General features: G+C 41.0%; 2 protein-coding genes across 29 annotated transcripts in view; one reads left to right on the plus strand and one right to left on the minus strand.

Annotated features, from left to right (window-relative positions):
• LOC137101146 (formin-like) overlaps positions 1–9,129 on the minus strand; it is a 46,165-nt gene extending 37,036 nt beyond the window's left edge. For all 3 annotated transcript variants that reach the window (XR_010911000.1, XM_067479137.1, XM_067479136.1), the window contains exons 1-3: positions 9,001–9,129; positions 6,531–8,202; positions 567–733 (exon numbers count right to left, since the gene is read on the minus strand). Coding sequence is in view for 2 of the 3 variants with exons in the window: in XM_067479137.1 (XP_067335238.1) it covers positions 567–733; positions 6,531–8,118 (1,755 nt within the window). In the remaining variant the exon portion in view is untranslated. The remainder of the gene's footprint in view (positions 1–566; positions 734–6,530; positions 8,203–9,000) is intronic.
• Positions 9,130–11,040: 1,911 nt separating this feature from the next.
• The window catches only part of LOC137101345 (ryanodine receptor 3-like), a 91,305-nt gene continuing 79,278 nt past the window's right edge, over positions 11,041–23,067 (plus strand). For 24 of the 26 annotated variants that reach the window (XM_067479649.1, XM_067479656.1, XM_067479650.1 and 21 more), the window contains exon 1: positions 11,044–11,267. In XM_067479649.1, coding sequence (XP_067335750.1) covers positions 11,220–11,267 — 48 coding nt within the window. In that variant the 5' untranslated portion in view covers positions 11,044–11,219. Of the gene's footprint in view, positions 11,268–23,067 lie in introns of all 26 variants that reach the window. The other 2 variants (XM_067479671.1, XM_067479672.1) reach the window with 1 other exon arrangement.

Consider the following 23,067-nt stretch of genomic DNA (forward strand, 5'->3'; position numbering starts at 1 on the left):
TGTTCCTTCAGATGATTTTGAAGTGGTTTTTGGTGGTTCTACTTATTAGCATGATTAAAACCTACAAACACCTGCAGACAAACATTGTGTGCTGCAGGTGTTTCTGGAGGGAGGACATGCATACAGTACAGTAGGATTACACAAGCCACATGCTCTGTGGCAAACAAATATCGTTTGCTGCAACATCTGCCAAGTAACTACTGGGGGAAAAAATACAATTACATTTTATGACCAAAACCAATCACAATGAATTTACAAAAGGTCCAAAAAAGTCAAAAAGAGAATGAGCGATTTACATTTATTAGCTCTTAATACAGTAGGGTCTCATTGGAATGATGTTTTGGTTTAGGACACAGCCTAGAGATTAGAATCCATGATCTGCTAATCCATTTCTAAGAATTTGTGATCAGGTGATTAAATGCCTGAGTTGAGAAAAATCCCCATGAGCCTCAAGAAGGGAAGAAAAAATAGAGTGCCATTGTACACTGCTCTCAGTGGGAGAATATGGATTACAGCACATTTTGAACCTTAAGAGTTTGTGCTGCCCATGTTTGTGGCGCCCTCACCGTGCACTCCAGCTTGGGATAGTAGGGTGTTTCCCCGATGATGTCATCCTCGGGTGGTGTGATTCGTAGAAAGTCCAAGTGATCGGGGCGTTGAACAGAAGAAAGGGGCTCCTGAGGGTCATCACCATCCAGCACCCAAATATCATCCTGACGCAAGAGGGAATCCTCTTAAGAAACACAAAAAGACACACACGAAACACGGGGTAATTATCACTCAATATTGTGCAAGCAATCAAAGCAGGGAAATACAAAAGCATAACAGGTGTGGTCATGTGTGACAAGGCTAAATAAGCACTGACTGAGGCAGGTTGTTTTCCTTTGTGACAAAAGTGGTAGTAAGCAGGTATCAGACTTTGTTACCATCAAACAGGCAGCAAGAAAGACCCACCGTTTAGCTACAAGCTCGAGGGCACAGATTTATTTTTATCTGTATTTAGCCAGCCCTTTCCTTTGTCAACACCGACAGAAAGCGACACTGATCCAACAAGGAAGCAAGCTTGCAAAGTACTGATCTCAAAAACAACCACCATCTAATATTGATTTTAACAAAGCCATTGCCCAGCACTAAAGTTAATTGCTGATGTGTTTGATTTGACTGACCCTGTGTGTTTAGTCAACTGAAGGCCTGAAGGAATGGAAAAACAAGACTTCAACTTAATTTTAGGGGAGACTGCCCTCTTCTGGCCAGGCACTGTGTATGTTGTCCCCCCTGAACATAAAGTAAACTGAACACTAAATACGTGGCAATAGAGTCCAAAGTAAAGTGAGGGAAACAAGCCTGGAAAACAAGCCAAAAGCTGCATACAACTAAAATGCCAATAGTAGGTCCCCTGTCTCTGTTGAGTTTTTACTGCTGTGCAGGCTGGATTCCACCGGTGCGTTTAGGAGCACCTGGTCTTTAATATTTATTGCCCTCTGACACAATGCAGATAGGCCTGAACCTGCACAGAATTCCTCATACATTATCCACTGAAAAAAAATTACTTGGTTTTAACTTCAGGAACCACATTATTGCTGCAAATGACAACCCAGGAGCACCACTATGTCCTACATGGACAGTAATATGTTATGTCATACCTTGATGCATGCATTGTCCCAACAGAGTCAGACATGCAGGAACAGTGCTTGATGAAAAGTGCTTTAGGGTAGGGAACTGAGGTGATAAAATAACAAAGAGGAAAAAGGAGCATACTGAGGGGGATGGGACAGATTTTGTAGCTTGATGACCACCACTTCCAACAGATGTAAGACAACACCTTGACCTGTTTGTGCAGAATAATGGGCTTGAAATCCAGATCAATTCTTATTTAATGAGATGCTAAAATATCCCATAACCTTAGTATGTTATTGAACAGGACATGTCGTATTACTGCATTGCTGCCCAGCAGCCACTTCTAAGGATTTGGCAGTTCCCCTGAATAGATCCCCAGAGTCTAAGTCAAAAGCTTTAAATTCAGTTATGAAAGCCCACACACAAAACTAAGTGGGGGGGCTTCACTGAAAAATAGAATGATTGAAATTCAGCTTCTGTATTCTTCCACAATCAGTCATTATAAGACAGGAGCAGTGCCTGCAGTTTAGTTATCTGGGACTTGGACAAAAAGAAAGTAGGATTAGATTAATAACTTTTCATTATGATAATGCTGCACTGCATGATCCCGCAGTGGGAACTGCTGACTGTATGCTGGGATTGTTCCAAATGCAGAGTTAAGCCTTGTCCAAGCCAAGAAAAGAAACTACTGATCCAAAACAGCTTTCTACACCACTCCTAATTTATCAGTATTTGCAAAAATTAGCTATAAAATGCAACCTATGAAAACATGTTGACTAGTCTTTTCTATGTTTCTTCATGCCTCTTATAAAACTACAAATTATTGATAAACTATCTTGAGGACATGCTTGTCCATGTGTGCCCTGAGTATCCCCTGACCGACAGTCAGCCAGTTACCTAATTAAACGTATATGTCAATCCAACCCCGTCCACCGTCTGGGCAGGGGGAGGAGAAGGTATGAAGACAGTTCCATGGGGTCAAACACATGACAGTAAAGCAGTGATCTCATTGCTGTAAAACACATATAAGAAGAAGAAATGTGCAACACTGCAAAGTAATGAGTGCAAAGATTAATGGAGAGGCAACTCTTAGTTGCATTAGGTAATGAGGGCATTGCATTTGTTTATTTGCCAGTTGATTTATCGCTCTCTAACACGCACAAACACACACAGTGAGCCTAAGTTAACGGCTTCTGGGGAAACACTGTGCACTTATTGCCATTTAATCTCCCTCCCTGCTACTCTAAAAGCTGAGACTGTATCACAGTGTCCATAATTGAGGTAACCCAGGGTGCCGATGGGAAGTTTGCTAGCTGACAGTGATGCACTAACTCGATCATTCCAGCCAAAGTCAACATCTGTCATTCAAATATTGTCTATACATATAAGTGACTGCCCAATAAGTCACATTATGTGCATTGGTATAAAAGCTTTACGGTAATTAAAGATGCTGCCTTAGTCCAAACTTACAGCTGTTGACTGAATAATTATGTGATGTTGCTGTACTGTAATCATAAAGTATGTGATTGGTGTAGCTCAGAGGCCAACTAATGATCCTGTCATCTTCACTCTCTTCACTAGTCATCGCTCATTCAGTGGTCAGAGAAAGCTTTGTAAATGTTATGGTGTGATGCTTTCATATTGTTAAGGAACAAGTGCAGGCCAGGCAAGAGAGAAATATCTGTAAGCTTTCAAAAATGAAAACTGCCACAATCCAGTCTGTCATTCTTACTAAATCTAATCAAACAGCTTTCTCAAATGTGCCCTACATTATCCACCAAAAATCCAACCAGAAGGAAGGTACATGGATATAAATCATGAAAAAGGGCAGGTTTTCTTAATCACCCTGCTTCTTTAGCCCCTGTCACAGAGGTTTTTCCATGGAGGCTTGTTTGCTGTGTGTAGCCATCAGGTTGGTTGGATAACTGCCTGTCTTGGGAGTCATTGCTGAGGTCCACGTAAATACAGCTACAAGTGGACTATCAGGGAAGAGAGTTGTGGTTCCCGGAAGACTAGAGCAGAAATGCACCATGACATAATGCCCAGAGAGTCACCATTACTCATTTGAAATGCAATTTTAGATGCTGATGGGATACACAGAACTGAGCAAAGAGGGAAGAGTGCTTTCATTGGTTCTGGCAGGCCACTGACTGGGAAACACAACATTTGGTTTACTCTGCTTTAGTCCACTGGTGTGCACAGTATTTTTAAAACAGTGGGACTGTGAGGAAAGTAGCTCATAATGAAAGGTACGAGAATCCACATAGCAAACATTTGCAAAGATGGCAGTTTAGCAAAGTGATGTATCAGAGAACACAAGTTACACAATCAGTGAGAAAGACTTTTGTGTGTTTCAGTATATAGTATGCAGCTTAGAGCTGTAGCTTGTTTTGGGAGAATGCACTTCATTATCTGAATAGAGCTGGCCCTTGTCCTCAATGGATAGAACAATGTTGCAGGCCAGTGCACTCTGTGTTGACTGACGGCTAGCAGGAAGAGTTGGGTGATACACTCTTGCTCTGTGCTGATTGGTTTCATATGACCTTGCTGGAACTTATTAGGGAATCTCATTATGGTATTGCCTACCTTATTCCAGACAATAAAATAAGTAGGAAATTAGAGAAGGGAGGGGTAATAGGAGACAGAGAGAGGGACATACATAGCTGATAAGGTTTTTACCAGTTTCCTTTAAGTCGCTATAATCAATAAGTTTAATTTAACAATGATCAAATTGTGCAAATGTGAAATAAGTCGTCTGTAGATTAAAACACAAAAGATTGATACGACTTGTCATTGCAGTCTCCCTTAGTTTTATGTGGCTTTACAAAGTCTTTTAGTTAACATGTTTCCACTTAAAAGTCAAAAGACACTACAGTAAACCAGTGTGCTTACAGATCATTTCTGTTGGCTCCATTTGGCCAGAATATGTATTATTGGAGATTTTACTTTTTTCACGTTTAAAACGGTTTTTCTGCTCAGTGTCCTAATGAGAAAAGCTGATAGGTATGAGAGAAAGAGCAACACAAAATATATTGTAATTTCAACTAAATGAACTCATACACACAATCAAATACACATCTTTAGTAAATGCATGTGGTATTTTGTTAAACAGCCTGCAGTGTAGGAGCATTAGCACATGAAATAAACATTAATATATCACTTTAAAATTTCTATTCCCCTCTACACAATCAAGCCTATTAATTACAGTAGCACAGCACTTCAATAAAGAGTGCAGATTAAAGAGCCCCGATGATAATCAGTTCAACATTAGAAGGGCCGAGCTTCATGCTGACCCACTTAGCCCTTATGGCCGGATCCTGTGATGTTCATTCATTTGTGTTAATATCTGAGCATATTCATATCAAGCAGCACAAGCAGCTGAGATGTGGCAAAAGATTAAAGGTTTAAGCCTTCACTTTAATGGATATGCAACATGTAGACAACAATGTATATGAATAGTGGTCTTTTTGAGTTTTGAGTTTATGATAATACACATTTGATTAGGATTAAGACATTAGGGCATATGTGTGCAAGACAGTTTAAATTCAGTGCCATTTCAGTAGGAAGTGATCCAAATTATCACCACATGAGTAAAGTTGGGCTTCTTTCTTCCCCATCCACCAGTTACAGTAGCTTAGCTCCACACAGTTCAGCACTCACTCCCCTTTCAGCTGTTGCTGAGATAAACATTAGTTGCCATGTTGGTTATTCTAGGACGGGTCTGTGATGTAACAACTTGGGCTTTCCCCCAAAAAATTTAAAGACACAGCTTTAAAAACTGATAGCACTGTCAATATTCGCATTAAAAGCATCCAAAGATTATCCACAGTCTATGAGTAAATATAATAAATGAAAGGCCATCTGTTTGCTCCTGCAGATTAAAGTAAATACTGTATTATGATGACTGAAAGGGGCCATTAACCATGCAACAGAGGCAGCTAATGCAATAATGATAAGGACTCTTAGTCATCAGAACAACCGCCTTGGCTTGAATTCTGCAGTTTGGAGTGGTTCCAGTAAGGCTGCAAAAACTCTAACCCAAATCAGAAACATCGCATGTACATAATGATAAAAGGTCAGGGGGGCACAGGATTGCAGAACAAAATACGTGTTAGAAAGACAAAAAGACACTTCCTTCACTGGAAGCATGATATACTATAAACCAAATAATAAATCAACAAAAGAGATCTGCAAATAAATAATTCTTCATTCTGTAACTCTTGAACCTGCTAAGATCTTATGTCAGCTTCCTGAGAACTGGGTAGGATGATGGGTTGAGGTAAGGGGCAGCAGATCCCTCAGTGTCCAAATTGAGAATGCACAGTCAACACACTGAGCTCATGAGAACCCTGGTCCGGTTAAACTCTGTGTCACCTTTAAACCTTTCATCTGGGACACCATTAATCTCTGCCTTCTCCGTAGCGCTAAGCGAGTTAAAAAAGATTTGCGAAACAATTCTCAGGCCCTTCTTGACCCTTGAAGAACTTTGTTGGTTATTTTTAATTTATGGTCATATGTTAAAGTCAAGACAAAAGCCTTGCAGTCAAAAACTTACAGAGACAATAAATGGCTAATACAAACCCTGAAACTGGTCCAGTGAATTAATTAGATTACTGGAGTGACAACATAAAACTCGCTGTGTAGAAGATGTGGTGATGTCAGCTACAGCGTATCAGAGTAATTGCTGGAGCATTTAAACAACAAGCTCAAACAGTGTGTCTCTCCAAAGAGATCTCTTTCTTATTCTATTCCTTGAAATCAAGCATCAGCCAGATAAAGAGCATAGTCTGACAAGCAATTCATCTTAGTCAGATGATAAAAGAACTGGTGTCAACATTAACATCAAAGCAGGGAGTTCGAACACGAATCGTGTTCAGAGTGCTCTAAGAACCGTGTGATGTCTTATAACTCACCTGTTGTTGTTGAGTTGCTGGAAGAAGTCCATTTGGAGTTGCTCAGACACCTACTGCTGAGTTTCAGATCCAAGCTAGTGACTGTACGCTTGTTGCCGTTCTTGTCCATGACCTCTGTGAAGATTCTGGGCTCATCTGTGTTACTGGAGCTGTCTCTACCGGGGTCTACATCCTTATCTGATAGCAATACGATGCGGTGGTTGAGCTGTGGGCTTGCCTGCTTGGAGGACAGAGGGGACAGGATCGGCGACATGCTCTGGAGGCTGTTTGAAGCAGGGAAGGATGAATTGAAAACCCCAGCAAGAGAAGGTGAAGTGGGGCTCCTTATGTGGGATTTGGCTAACGCTGAAGGATTGATAGTATTGGACAGGGGCAGCTGTAGCCCCTCAGAGAGCTTGTTACCTGTGTTTTCACTACTGACTCCCAGCAGGTGGTCCCTGTTGGGGCCTCTCCACTCTCTATAATCCTGGTAGCAACTAATTGTCCCTGGATGTGGCATGGTGGGCCTTGACCTGTCTGGGCTTGAATGGTTTACATGTTGCACTCTCCCCTCCACATCCTGCACTTTGGCCACTACCCTCACTCCTGCATTCCTTTGGCTGATTTCGTCAAAGAGCTGCTGAGCAGTCTTGACTGAAGAAGCCTTCTCAGATAACGACTCAACAGGAGGATCAAACCTTTTTATTGGCCGAAGGTTGCTCCCACTTTCCCGTCGGGTTAGACCTTCCATCAGACTGCAGGAGAATGACTCATAACCAAGCTCACCCTCACACTCTGAGAAACCACTGCAGAAATCCACGTCGGGGTCAAATGTCCGTTTGTCTGCAATAAAGTCCCAGCCATCACGAGTGATTTGGAAGGGTTCTTCCATTGGCAGGATGGGATTGCTGTCTCCACTGACATAAGAGCCAGTGACAGGACATTCAGAGACAGAGACAGAGGCTCGGGGAACTGGGGTCTGGTCCTCTACTGAAGCTGTAGATGTGGACATACAGTTCTGAACTGGAGGCTCAGCAGATGAAGTCCCATACAAAACTTTCTTTATCATCTTATTATGCAGAAAACCTTCAGAACTGTCAACCTTTTGAGCTCCCAGCTTCTTTAGCTTTTTGCTCTTAGACGTACCTTTCTTATGCTCTGGAGAAACTGAGAGAGGATAGTTACCACTGCTGATGACCTGACCTCCAAGATGAACTTCCTGACCCTCAATGTATTCCTGAAGTTTTCCATCCTGGTTACCCATGCTGACTTTGATGGTGCAATCTCTACACAGGGATAAGAGATCTGCCAGCAACTGGTGGTGCTCTGCTGCCAGCCAGCAGAGCTCTGCAACAGCCTCCTTTGTTGCCCGCTGGGAGTTGAGGAGTTTGTCTGAGGGGTCAGAAGACTGGCCTCTTTGTTCAGACACTGCGTGATCCTGCTTTCCCCAGTCATGGTCATTACCGGGCCTTTCTGAATGAGGGGTGCGGCTCTTGTACTTGAAGCTTTGGGCCCGCCTATTGGGGAAATAGAGACTGATGTTGCTAAGCTCATGGATGGGTGCATGCAGGAGCAAGATGGTGTGTGTGCCCTCCATGGCGGGTGCCATGTGAATCACTTAAATACTCTGAGTGACAGGGTGCGGACTGCAGAGAAGGATCTCTGGATATTCATCACATCGCCTGTCCAGATGCTGTCAGAGAGAAGTAGCACACAGCAATTGGAATTGATGTTCTTTTATAGAGTTATAGAGTTTTTTAGAGTTCTTTATAGGCCTGCATGAGTTCAATATTTCAAAAACAATCTAATCTTTTTTAGTGATTAGTAGAAGGATGCACAACATTACAAGCTTCTTTCCTAATCAGTGGACCATCCATACATCACTAGCAAACTAATTTCTTGAATTAAAAAACTAATTTTAACCAACACCCACATAGATCGAACTAGTCTTTCTATTATTCGCTTACTTTTAGGACCCTATGCTGTGACAATGCTCCTTTCCATGCACTGTTAAACGAAACATTTCTAAATTGCACATGATTAACATTTCCCAAGTTGCCGCATAAAAAATCTGCCAGTGTCACACAAGGTGACGACACAGCCCCACGCTTAGTTTCCATGACCGATGTTTACAAGCAAAACAAGCACATATTAGACTCCATATGATTCCCTCATTATTTCAGATCACTTCGGAACTGTTTACATCACAACACAGGCTCCCGTGGGTTTCTGTCACCTTGCGGGAACCACAGGTGCATGTGTCAGTGTTAAGATGGCAGCATCATAATAAGACTCCCCTCTCAGACCGTCTTACCGCTGGCCACTAGTGCTAGAATCGACATATATTTAGGGAAATGTTTTAGAAAATAAATATAATACATTTTTTTTTAAAATCCTCATTAGCTTTTTAACCTCCTTCTTTAAATAAACAGCTGAAAGTAGGTTACGGACCAATCCACCTGCAGCTTGTAAAAGACAAACAGTGACTTACCCAGTTTGGTGGCATGGCAAATATCACTTCACATCTCTGTGCTGCAGCCAGCCACTGTTCACCGCTGCTTCACTGGGCTTGTCCGCAGTGATTGACCTACAGTTTGGTCCAATAAGAAAACTCGCCGCTGGCTGCCTGCTCTCTGATTGGTGTTCGATGATTTGTACCCGCCCCAAAGTTTGAGTCAGTACTGCCGCAGCTTGCAGGTATTCCATGTGATGGGTTTCAGGCTTTGCGTAAAAAAAGAAAAGGGTGTAATGTTGAGCTATAATGTGGTTTGTTTTTGTTTTTTTGCTAAGTGTAGTTAATCTGAGTTTCTTGGCATAGTATCAGCATTTGGTTGTTTGCAGATAAGTGTATGTCAAAGTGCTGCACCTGCTCCACGAAGGCCGGAGTGACGACATTTGATATGAAACAGAGACACATTGTGGCTGACATGTGCACTGCTGCTTTAATATTCCATCATGTTTTAACTTGTTTTTCTTGAATAGTTATGTCCACTAAAGACAGTAGCTGATGTCTTTGCATCTTCAGGTTTCTCCGCAGATGTTCCATAGAGTACTGAAGCTGCTGAAGCCAGTCTAGAGTTGTCATTTGCCTCTGGACATATTGATTTCTCAGGTCACATACACTCTGGTGCAGGTTTCCTTTTGGCACTAGCATCTGTATTTGGCTACATTTATTCATTCAGGAGCTGCCGCAACCATGTTTCTCTGTAAGGAGGCCAAAGGGATGCAACCTTTGACCAAGACAGCCTGTCAAGTGATTGCCAAACACCGTGTAGAAAATTGTGAGAATATTACAAAAAATACTATTCTGGGCAAATGACAATTTGTCTCACATGAATAATTTTGCAAATGAATCATGTTGGCTGACGGGCAACACTGGTATCTTTATCCATTTATAATGAAGTAATTTACATCAAGGTGTGCAAAAAGGAAAAAAGACAAATGAATACTTTGAGAAGCTCTATAGAGACGTAAAGCCTTCCAACACACAAATAAAGTAATATTAAAACAATGAACTGATTCGTTGTCCATCACGTGACCAACAGGATAAGAAAGGTGGTATCAAGTGGTAAAGAAAGTAGAAACGTAGTTTGGTAGAGCAGGTAACAGCAGCTGTCGGTAGAGGGCAGCATCGCATTATGATAGGGGAGGGGGTCATATGCCTTTATTTACTGTAGTGGAGGATTTGTGTAGCGTTTGTGAGCTTGGGCGTCGGGTTAAATGTGACTATGAGTAACCACGGTTTCGATTAGCTCTATTATGTATCGTGCTGTATTTTGCTCTATTTGGTTTTCACAAAAAAGCGAAATTCCTCCATCACATTAACTTTTTATCGAGTTTAATCTCATTTGATAAATGATTTAGCCTAATGGTTCCTCCAGTCAAAATGTGTTAAATAGTTAACTACGTGCACAGTAAAGTAGTTCTGCGGGACAGTCAGTGACCTTTGGATTACTGCGTTTTATCCGCTTTGATTGACATTTTCTCGCATTGTGTAATACAATGATAACATCAAAGTAAAGTGCATCTAGACTGCGTTTTGGGGTAAAATAAATATGTGGAAATACAGATACTGGCAGATGTGTGTCCAAAATTGTGCTATTTCCAGCTGTGACGAATTTTGTTGAACAAAATTAAAATCTACACATACAGAGTTCAGTGTGTAGATAGAGGCCTGCTGCTGCTGCTACTGTGCTGTGTTGAGTGCTGTGGTGCTGTGCAGGGTGCTGACCATGGTGCTGATGGAGACCACGAGTTTCCTGCACAACGTGACTGCAGAAACGCGCCGTCGGTTTCCTTGTACAAATTCATGTTTTCCAGAGATAGGGCGGCGAAACAAACAAACAAACATGCAAAAACCGAAATCCGCTGAGTATCAGTCTCCCACTACTTACTTTGAATATTCGCGCTTGCACGGACGTATTACTAAGGTCTGCCGGTGACGTCGAAGATAAAGACCCCGCTGCTGTATCTTGGCTGCACGACTTGGCTTGTGCCTGTTTCTCCACGGTCCCTCCCCCCTCCAGTAGCTCCAACCCACCGATGCTGACACACACTCCTCCTCTGGGCGGTGAGCGGGGCTGGAGCACAGGGTCTTGAGTGACACATGCTGCGGTAGCCTCCCCGCTGTATGGCCGTGGATTAGCTCTATGCTAATATCGATAGGAGACGGGAGCCAACGGAGGCTTCGGAACAGGCTCCTTTGCAGCCATGGCTGAAGGCGGAGAAGGAGAGGATGAGATTCAATTCCTCAGAACTGTAAGTAACGTCACATTATCTGCCGCTTGTGTGCGTGAAAGCGCTGCACCGGTGGCTGTGAAAATATGCGCTGCCTTGTTTTTCTTTTCTTTTTTCCAGGGTATTTGCACTTGTTTGTGTGTTTGGTGTGTGGATTATTAATATCGGCTTCCTATCACTTCACAGATGCTATTTTATCCTGCAACCTCTGCTAACCCTGCGCCTTCTTGCAGAGCTCAGAGGCGGTGATAGTGCCCTGTTGTTTTGCGCATCGCTCACTGGCATCTATTGTCTTTTCTGCAGTCTGTCTCAAGTAGAAGTTGAGCACTGTCTTTTCCTGCCACTTCTCACCTATGTGCCCAACTCAACCGTTGTCGTCTGAAATTGCCGACAATTTGAATAGAGTTGGCAGTCCAAACACTGTGATTGAACTGTCTTTAAACAACTCGCAGAATTTAAAGCCGTCAACGTTCTTGTAGCATCGTTTAAATAGAAGTTTCGAGCCAGTGTGCACACTGTGAAATATATTCAAACACTGTAGCCTGGCATTGCCTTTTAAATCAGCCTGGGGTTTTTCTGTGCAGCAGCAAAGGTCTGTGCAAATGAAATAAGGATATATTTTAATATATATATATATATATATATATATATATATATATATATATATATATATATATATATATATATATATATATATATATATACACACATTTTTATAAATACAGTGTAGGTGTACTCAAACCAGATTTCTAATGCTGTCTCACTTGTTGGACACAAAGCCAGTAAATAGACAGACTTCACTGTATGCTCATGAAAAAGACTCTGTAATTTAGGATTAAGCAGACTGAAGATTGTTTGCTCTTTTTGGCTCTAATACCGCACAGTACTATAGTGAAAATATTTGCCACTTAGTAAAAATAATTTTCTTTAGCTCAAGATGAGCGTTGAAGCTTGGGGGTATCTGGCAGTGGCTGAAAAGAGAGGAACAGTTTCCACTGTTGACAAAGATAGATGATGACATGATTTGATCATCTGTGGTAAAATGCATTGAAGGGCATATCATGTCTGAAAATACACCCAGAGACAGTAGGAGGTGTTTGGTTTCACATATCCCTGGTACTGCTGCTTGTGGTTTCCCTTTATTAAGCTGCTCACAGATGCACAGCCAGTGCTAGTTTGAGCCAAACAGAGAGAATATGTAAATTCTTGTAACCCATCTACACATTGTATTTTATTATTTTACAAAGTTTCCATAATGCTTTCAGAAAATAAGTGTTGAAAATGTCCGTGCAGGTTCATGACACTTTTCTTCAGGTATAAGAAAAACAAAGACAACTAAAGGAATGGGGTCTTGGAACAATCAGAGTTTGCACTGTGCTAAAACGCATCCCTGATTTGAAAATGTCCTTACTTTTCACACAGAAAAACCTTAACCGCAGCACATAGAGATCACCACATCAGCATGCCTACCCTTCCAACAAAGAACTGACTATTTTTTGCATGTTTTAGACCCATGTTTTGGAGTTAAATTGAACCTTTTTCCTCTGAATGTAAGCCTGTGACATGGTGTCAAACAATGACGAGCCGCTGTTGCTTTTAAATAGAGCCGAGCAGCTTGTTGCATCCCCTCACACAGGAAAGCAGCTGACAGTCTTGGGTTAGGGACTGGACTGGAAGCAGCAAGCAGTGTTGGTGTTCATGAGTGTAAATGTGAGCATGTGTGTGTGTATGTGATTTGAATGCAAATGTGAGGCTTTAGTTGTGTGGTGCAGTCAGGCTGCACCAGACGTGCCACAGCAGAGCACAGTGCAGAAATTATTCTGTCCAAGCAAGGCACTGTTCAACTGTTCAGTGTGGAAGAACAGTGAAGACACACACACACTCACACACACACACACAGTCTCTAAACCTGCCTTTATGCCATTTCACTTAGTGGCAAACAGTTTGTGATGAAACTATTTTATCCTGGTGTCCAAATGTTGCCTGTTATTGGAGTCAAGGAGCTTGATAAAGCAGTTCACAAACTGCCTTTTCTCTAACACCACAAAGTAATTTCCCTGGAGTGGTAGCAGAAATTACCCCAGCTGGACCGCTGCTGCCCATAAAACCAACTCAGTGGGAGGAATGGAAGGGAAACAGCACCATGGGTTATTTGATGTTACTGGACGTCGCTGATTGGGATCCAGGAGACTTAGAGAAAGGATTCCCCCAAACGCTGTTTAATGTCAGAGTGGGTAAGGGTCAGTACAGGGAGTTTAATAAGGCTGAATATTTGTCCCGAAGATGCACCGGCTCTACCAGCACGGGCTTCATAATAAGCAGTATGGTGAATAAAATATCGGCTTATGGTTACAGGGCTCAGGCTGCTCATTATGTAAGAGCAGCTTTGTATATGAATTGCTTGTCCGCTCTGTCATTTGCAGCTGAAGCAGAGTAGAGGAAGAAGAGGTAATCATACCAAACTTTTGTTCTTTTCTCACCCTGAGTTTGTTTTTTCTTGTTTTTTTCTTCATACACTGTGACAGAAAACCACTTATTAGTAAAAAAAAACAACAAAAAAAAAAGCATACATGCAGTTCCTCAGTTGCGAGGACCCTTGCCAGGCTAATATCAAATTCTGGTGATCTATTAGCAGTTTGAGTGGGAGTAGCTACTTTGAAAAGGCCAGACTAAGGCTGTGACTAATGCATCGTGGCAGCACTCGGCTTGTTTATGTGAAACCACTGGTTTCATGCCGCATCCAGACGAGGACTGTCAATGCAGAAGAAGTAAGGCAGAACAAGAATATACCAAATCTGGATAAAAACAAAAGGCTCCAAAGCAATAAAGCAATAATTTTGGCTGTGATATATGCCTGTGGCACCAGTGCTGGAGCTCTCTGCTTCCACACCCACTCACGTCTCCGTGAACACACAGCTGGTGCCCCTCTTTCTCGTTCCTTTGTTGCTCTTTTTATGCTTTTTTTTCCCCCTTTTATCACATTTTTTTATTTCACTGTCTCTTCACTTTCATCTCGATCTTTTATCTTTGCTTTTCATGTTCCCTCTTCTTCTTCTGCTATCCATTACATTACTCGCATTACAGTCTTACCCATATGCTGATATTGACATTTAACTATTTAAAAAAGGTCATGATGATATGCTGGCTGATTTAAAATTTTTAATTTGCTTATCTCAGTGTGTACTTTATTTTGTGTTTTGCAGTTATTATTCATCTAATGTGATCAATTCTATCCTACCATCCATTACAGTATCTGTAAACGCTTATCCTTTTAAGGGTTTTGAGGGGGCTGCAGCCTATGCCGGCAGGGTATAGCCTGGAACTGGTCTCAGATCTCACAGTCAACACAGAGAGACAGACAACCATTCAGACTCACATTCATACCTACGGGCAATTTAGAGCCACGAATTAAGCAAATGTGTTTGGACTGTGGGAGGAAACCAGAGTACCTGCAGTAAACCCATTCAAGCACAAGGAGAACATGCAAACTCCACACAGAAATGCTTTGCTGTTTTATCAAGGTGATACAGTCTGCACTTTGTAGAGGACAGTCCATGACTGTCAGTGTTTTGCTTGCAGTTTTTTTTCCAAACATGATATTACTGCATTAGCAGTGTGCTCGGGATCATTGTAATGCTGAAAAATAAAACTGTTCCCAATCAGACTCTTTTCAGCAGAGTGGCACCTCTTTTTTTTTTTCATTATTGATGACCCCATTAATTTCACCAAATCCACTGGCAGGTCTACTGACTCCATGTTTCATCAAGCTTTCATTCTTTCATACCTTTCCAACTCCTTCTCTCACAAATTGCTAACAATTTATAGAGAAAATTTAAAACTTCTTAAACAATTCATCACTCCATATTACTCTTGCTGATCTTCACTCCATCTTCGGGGGTTTTTATATGTCAGCCTCTTCGCCCTGTTCACTCTTTCTGAAAAAGTGGTTTCTTCGCTGCCTTCCACGAAGGCCATTTCTGTTTCGAGATTCTTCAGACAGTGGAAAAATTAACTTTGATATAAAACATCATATAGAGATTGTGAAATAAATTAATATAGTCATCCTACAGTTGCTAAACAAATGTAATGGTCCAATAAGAATGTGGCACAGTACTGAACATGAAAATGAGCACTTTACCGCCTGAGCATAGATCAACAAACGCAGACTCTCTGCAGCAGTCAGCTGAGCCGTAATGTGTTCAGTGAACCCGTGTGATGCCAAAAGTGGAGTCGCCGCACAATGTTATTATGAATTACACTTTGGCCGCATTATTAAACAGTTCAAGCGCCCATCTTTGGGTTTTCTATTATTCTAATTACTTTTTACTCATCAGCCTTCATAAAAGAAAATATAGATTCCTCAGCAATTAGCTTTAATTGGCCAATGCATCGGGTGGGCTCTAATTGCCATAATATAACAGTAGGTACTCTGTATCTGTATGCATGGCTTGTTGCATGGCTTCATGAGCTTGTTACCTGCACCTGCAGTTTGAAGTGTTGATGTGAGAAGTCCTGGAAGGCTGTAACTAACAGCTCTGTGCTGGTCCAGAGGTAAAAGTGTTTTATCTGCAGTGAGCAGCCAGATATAGATTATTTTTCTATAAACTTTTATGGAAGCATCTTTTGTGAGGCCACATTAGCAGAGTGTGAGGAACAGTTTTCCAGGTTTTTGCAGACGCTTCTTTACACATTTATAATCATAAAAAGTTTGTCATGTCATGTTTGGTTCCTACTGTTATCTGTCAGTTGGCATGTGTATAATTATTAAAGATTACCATGGAATTATTCCCACAAATGGGAATTCAGTTCAGAACATCATCGTATTTTCCTTGACACGGAGGAGGGGAGCCTAATTTCTATATGAATGAGGTCTCATGTAATTTTATGGTCGAAATGAAAAAGTAGCTAGCAACAGAAAGAAATTTGAGCATAATGATGAAGAAATGAGCAAGAGTTTCACACCAAAATAGCTTTGTAGGCGAGGAATTTTTCATATTTGATGAGCACAGTCACAGGAAATGCTGCCTTGTCAGGTGGTTTTAGCAGCTGCCACTGTATGTTTTTTGAGATGAAGAAAACAGATGCTTCATGTAGCCACTTACCTTTGCTACCTCACTAGAATTCTATTTCTGATGTATTGTCTTGGGCAGGTTGTGAAACATATTTGATTTATAGTGATTCTTTTTCTGGACAAGTTGCATTTCAACAATTAAAAAATCATTTGACCTAATAACTTACTGTAGGATTAAGGATTGACTCCCTTCATATCTCCAATTGAAATCACCAGACACTCATCCACAGTTCTCGCTATTCTCGCTATACTCTCAAATTTCCAGAACTCAACTTGCAGAAAAGTGAGTTGGTTTTAAGGTGTAAATTGTTGTTCAGCAGAAGACAGTTTCTCTGTGTTGTGTGATGAAGATGGACAGACAAGATAGGTCTGTGATGTAGAGGGAATTAAGCCAGCAGGTCTGCCCAGAGACAACCCAGTGTAATGCTGCTGTAATGAGTTATTGATCAAGCCACCAAATGAAGAAATTTCCTCAGTAATGTCAGTGACATGCAGCAGGCAAGCCAGATTAATTTGGTTTTTTACAACGTGAATAAAAAATAAAATTACAGGCCTTTAAATAAGTAAAAAAAAAATACTACTTTATCTAGTAACATCTAAACATGACAAGAGCTGAACAAACGGACATAACAAAAAATACATATAGGGGTAGACAACATAGACACTAACTACAGTTAAATACTAAGCAAATCTTTACCCTAGAGTTCTTATGCGTGTGTACTGTATACATAACATAAGTTCCAAATCAAACAAACTGTTGGATTTTTGTTTTAGTTGATTATGCAAAATAATGTGTGGAAAAGGTGAACTGATGGAGTGAAGGAGTGTGACCTACAATAGGTGAATATTAGCCTACATGGATGTGAGTATCAAAGCCTCCAACCAATCTTCTGTGTAGTTTATGTTTTTTACAGATGGCTGGAAGCCTAAAAATTACTTATCTGGTTTCATAATTTGGTGCTGTACTATTGTGCTCCTAGGAAGCACATGGATTCAGTGTTGGATATCTTGTTAACAGTTTGTGTGTGTGTATCAAATGATCAGCTTTAGTGAGGACCAGAAGTTGAATATACTTTTGTTTTCATGTAGCCAGCACCTAATTTCATGGCTAATCATGTGTGTGTTTATGCTCAACAAATGTCCAGGCCTTATCAATCTCAGGAAAGCGTTTGCATAAAGAAGCCTTACTGATGCATGATGATGCACTGATGTTTCTCATTATATTCACTTTGTGTTTAACAAGTTGTCATTCATCAGATCACATAATAGCTACAGTACTAAGAGCTCTTTGTTTCTTGCAACAGTTCACTTTATTCAGCCAAATAATTTACTTTGAGTCATAAGCTTTTGGTCATTTGTGTAACTTGTGTTTGAACTACCTTGTGGTATCTTTGAATGGCTGTCTTGCAGTGCAATTAATCCAGCAAGTACCACAATAATAGACAACATACGTTATGGGTTGATCTTTAATGCTATGGTTAGAACACATAGACCACAATTAGAACCCCATTTAAGTATGCTGGCAAAGTATGCCTTAGATCCTGAAGGACAGTAGCTCCACCACTGTGTAGTTCACAACTTTGGTTGTGTTCTCCATTTTCATTTCCCCCTTGCCATCTTGTTTAATTTCAAACGAAATCATGTACAGTCCACTTGCTCCATATGCTCCGTCACCAGCAGCGACTGTTAGCCTGTCGTTAGATGCTGCCTCCTCCTCCATAGCTAGCAGGGCCATTTTTCATCTTCCATTTCTGTCTCTGCTTCTTTTTGCCATCACGTCTTGGCAAAAAATGTTGGCTCACATTTTTAAGGCTGTATTTCCAAATGTGCTGTACTACTACAGGAGGCTGCAGCTATCCATTACTCACTGCTGTTAGGACGTCTGTGCCCTCTAAGACTTTTTACTGGTGTGTTGCTTTCACACCTTTATTTCTCAATTAATTTTTTTTCTTACTATGTCTCAGAACAGCTTGTTATTTTTATCTATGTAGCCCATTATCACAAATCTTAAATTTCCCTCAGGGGACTTTACAGTCTGTATAGCAGGCTCCAACACCCTCCGTTCCATGGACAGACATGGAGCAGATGACAGCAGTTTTGTTTTGTCATACAGGTAGATTTATATAAATAATATTGCCTTTGCAGTAATTTTAATTGTAGCTGTCAAAAATTGCTATTAGATTTTTAATTGAAAACCAAATGGTTATTTCCAAGATGCATTAATAGAAAATCGACACGTTACAATACCACTGTCATGTGATGTATCAATAAATGAGCATTTTTTTAAAGACCTTTTCACAGAGACAGGTAATTGTTTTTCTTTTTCTCATCTGTCTATTTTTTTTATGTGTAGCTTACCGACTACTCTGTCTAATGCAGCTGTGGCTCAGGAGGTGCAGTGGATCGTCCACTAATCACAGGTTCAATGGTTTGATCTTCTGTCCCTGCTGGCACCACTTGATGAAGTGTCCCTGGGCAACTTAACTGGACACTTAAACCTAAGTTGCTTCCATTGGGTCATGGCACCATTCCCATCATTCGTGTGTGAATGTGTGTGTGTGTGTGTGAATAGGAGGCAAATTCTAGGCAAGAAATCAAATTGGTACATTTCCTGAAATTTTAGAAGTGAAGTTTATTTGTAACAGTAATGTTGCAGGAAGAAAACATAGTTGGAATGAAGGCTTTACTTCTTAGTCAAAACTGCAGTTGGCTTGTTTGCCTGCATGAGTCTTCTTGGTCAGGGATTCTTAGGTTTATCTTTAAGTCATTTGATGAGGAGTTGCTACACAGTGGGACAGAGTGCACTGCATCAATTATATCCTCCTACAAATTGTCACTGGTTGCTGCCCTTTTTCATAACACTCAGCTGCAAGCATGGCACCAAATCCATCTAGTGATAAAGGGTTTAAGTCTTAATGACTCATAAAACCAACTGAATCCTCATGATCAAACAGTGGACCGCTTTGGTTGAGGACTTGTTGAGCACAGTTTAGGTAGGAAATAAGAGCAGTTGATGCGCTAATCAAACCAAAAAGCATAGCCCAGATGACAATCCATAAGGTAGCATCGTCCCTTAGTTCACTTTTTGCTAACATACCTTCCTCAAATGAGTGCAACTGTCAGCTCTGTTACCACAGAAACAATGTCAGTGTTTCTAAGATTTTACCGTGGCTAAAAACCATTAAAAGTCATACTACTGCTTGTGAATCATTCTCCTCCTCTGTGAAGCCGCTCTGGTATCTGCCTTAATTATGTCCAATGTTCTGTCTCCCTGCTGTGCCCCTAATAAGCCATTTAGAGGAGTGTTTGCTGCTGCAATCTGCTGCTGTTGAGGCTCACTTTACAGGAAAAAAATGTTCAGTGTCTTTCTCTTAATGTGCTGTATTGAAATGTTTCTTAGAAACTCTTAGAAAGTCTGAATAACTTCTTAAAATTCTGAATTGTATTTTTTTTCAAACCTGACAGAAAACTTGTCAGATCATTATGCCATAGGCAAAGCACTCCCAGTGCCACCAGTGCATGTTAGAAAAGAACGTCATTGACTCCAATATGAGTGTGTAATTGAGTCATTTGAAAGATCTTCACACATAGGTGCTTCCAGTGCACCAACAATTGCTATGTAGAGAAAATCCAGCGATAACCCATCCAACAGCTCCAGGCGGGTGCCATAGTCTCGGCCCTCATCTGATATTGACAACAGTGGCGTTTCCCACCTCATAAAAGATTCATACCCCTTTAACAACCTCTGTGTCGCATCATGCCAGCACAGACAAGAAGATATCACCCTCTTTATTGGGCCTTGTTGCTGCGGAGTCAACAATGTTTGTTATAAAGAAATGCACTATCCTGCCTTGCAAGCAAAAGCAGATGATTAATTGGTCTTGCATATGCAACAAAGACCCGTATACCTGCACACACATGTATGCTAACCCATATTTGCACATTTGAGAACAGGGGTTTATGCTGGAACTTTGCTTTGCCTTTCTCTGGGACTCTGCAGTGTTTCTGTGGAGGGTTAATGTATATAGCATATAGGTATATGTCTAGCCCTGCAGGTGAGGGAACATATAGAGATAGTGGAATTGTTTTTTTATTTCTCTACTGGGCTTAGGATCTCTGCAGCCTTGCTCAGTTCTTCTCAGCCCCCAGTTGCACTCCTTCCTAACTTAGAGAAGTGTTAGTATGGTAGTATAGCTGAGGAGCTGACACTTCAAAAGTACCTCACAAAGCTTTTAATGGCCTATTCCAGAAGTGTATGAAGGATCAGAGTGCTGCAGGTTGATGTTTGATGCAGCAAAAATTGCCCAAGAAAAGGCTGGCTTCCTACTCCGAGCCAGCATGAGGTGAGATGCCTGTTTTTCAGCATCACAGCTTTTTTTTTTTTTTTTCCAGCTGCTTTTTCTTGACATGTTGCTCAGGGTGATATGTCCCTAAATTTAACATTTGTCACTGAGTCTACCAGCCTCAGCACTCCCTCTTTGCTTTTGTCAGCCTTCTCTCCTCCTGTGTGGTTCTTTTCTGTGAGTCTCAGCTGTGCTTTAGCTTTGACACCTGGGCATTATCGCCCATTCCTGCACAGTTTGACACAGCTACGGAACAAGCATGTGGATATAGTAAGTGCTCTGAAGAATATTCGTCGGGTCAGGCCTTAGAGGACAATAGATATTTTTATCGCTGTGCTTATGATGAATGAAAATATATTTCTCCTGTTGAACAGTAACCTAGAACAATTTGATTTGAGCATGGACTTGATGAGTATATTTAAAGTAATACTTTGACATCATACATACAATGTGAAAAAACAAGTTGGCTGCTCCTGGTCCACATGTGTTCATTCTAAACCAAAACAATGGCAAGTAGACACTGCATGAGTGTTATATAGTAAGCAACACAGCATTCCTTGTAGATAGGACACAGGGTACTGCACCTAAAATGTATGCAAGCACTGCTTCTTTTGATATTTTAGGTCACATTTACCAAGTTTCCACAATATTGACCTTAAAACAAAGTAGAATTTTTAGTCCCCACACGGCTTGGATCTCTTTCTCAAGCATCACACCTTTGAAATAGTGAGTCAACATGCTTCACTTCCTGGACACAGGATGGTTACAAATGTCCCTGTTAGTGCTGTGTTCAGCCCTAAAGATATTACATTTTGCTTGTCAGAAAGTTGAAGCTGCCTGTTTTCCCTTCTCTGTGTTGCGCCACAAAAATTCTCAATTCCCTTGGTAAATGTGGCTACTTTGAGTAGGGGAAGAGAGAGAAAGTGAAACTAGTTTGTTCCTTTTGTCTCCTGGTGCTGTCACATATAGCCCCTGCGTATCCCCACTGCTATTGTAGCAGTCAGGGGGGAAATAAAATACCCCACCAGTCGTCTTCCACTGTCACTCGATTGTGAAAAAGCAGTTAAAATCATTTCATATGATCACTGATAAACGCAAACATTCCATTGCTGTGCTTTTCTTTTTTTATATTCAATAGCCACCATAAGGACCAGAAGCCTGAAGCAAGAAAGTGATAAAAATGCTTACTTAGCCTTTCACATTAAAGCCACAGCTGGGAAGGCAAAGAAGTGCTGCAAGTTGCAATGAAACACAGCATGGCGTCTCTGCTACTTCACTACTGTAGCATGCAGACACACTCAATGTCTCAAGACAAGGGGGGTTGATCTGCCCTGCAGGGCTCACTTAGTAACACTTTTTTTTATCAACTTCCTACTCAGATGGCCAAGCATTTCTCATTTTTAATAACATTACATTTTTTGGTAGTATCTAAGCTCTAATATACATCACAAAGCTATAAAAACAGCAGCTACAACCATTCAGTGTCATTTAGGACTTGGCCATTTTTACCCAAAGCTATTTGGTTCCTACTGATTGCCATACCTGTCCAATCTTCAAGATGGATAACCTCAGTCCATATGGTTGCTGCTGTTCACAGCTGTACTGTATAGTGCGAGTGTATTGTGAATGGATAATTGGATAGTCTGTGATTAGACAGTCCAGGTCTGAAGTGCAATATGTGTCAGATGACTGCTGAGCAAACACACACACACACACAAAACCTGAGAGAAACAAATATGGACAGGATTATTGAACCAACACAGATTAGATTATCATCTAGTGACTTGGTGGTATTTTTTCATGCATGTATTCATGGAGAGTCGACTGAGCATCTGAGCAATTTGCATCAAATTACTTACTTTAAACCAAGAATATAGAGAGAAAATGTTACTTTAGCTCTTGTCTCAAAAATCTGTTGATGCTATGTGTTGCTATAGATATTGATGTTGAAAGCATTGCATATTGTAGCTTCACATCTAAAACACACAGTGTACAAACTGGAAATGCTTTTAGTGACTGAACAGTATGTTCATGCCAGAGCATTCAAGGATTTAGCTGCATGTACTATGTGCCAGGAACTAGTGACATGTTTCGATAACAAGCAGTATATGTCATCTTCGTCACCCGTTGTGATGCCTTTAATGGAGGCAGAAATTTTAACAGATGTTGACATTCATTTATAGTGTCACTCTGGCGTAGGGAGTTTAATGATGTCTGTGTAAGTTCCTTGTGGTCTCTATAGCCCGATTTGCTTTTCTCCTCTCTCTCTTTCCCTCTGTCATTATCTGTGCACTGGGGGCAGCGTGTTCAGCAGTTTGCCCCAAGATGAGCATTAGCACTCCAATTTATACAGCAACACCGAGTCATGAGAACAAACACTTGCTCCTCTGATCCAACTTCTTTTTCC

This window comes from Channa argus, chromosome 16, assembly GCF_033026475.1.
Source record: "Channa argus isolate prfri chromosome 16, Channa argus male v1.0, whole genome shotgun sequence".
In the NCBI taxonomy this organism is placed as follows: domain Eukaryota; kingdom Metazoa; phylum Chordata; class Actinopteri; order Anabantiformes; family Channidae; genus Channa; species Channa argus.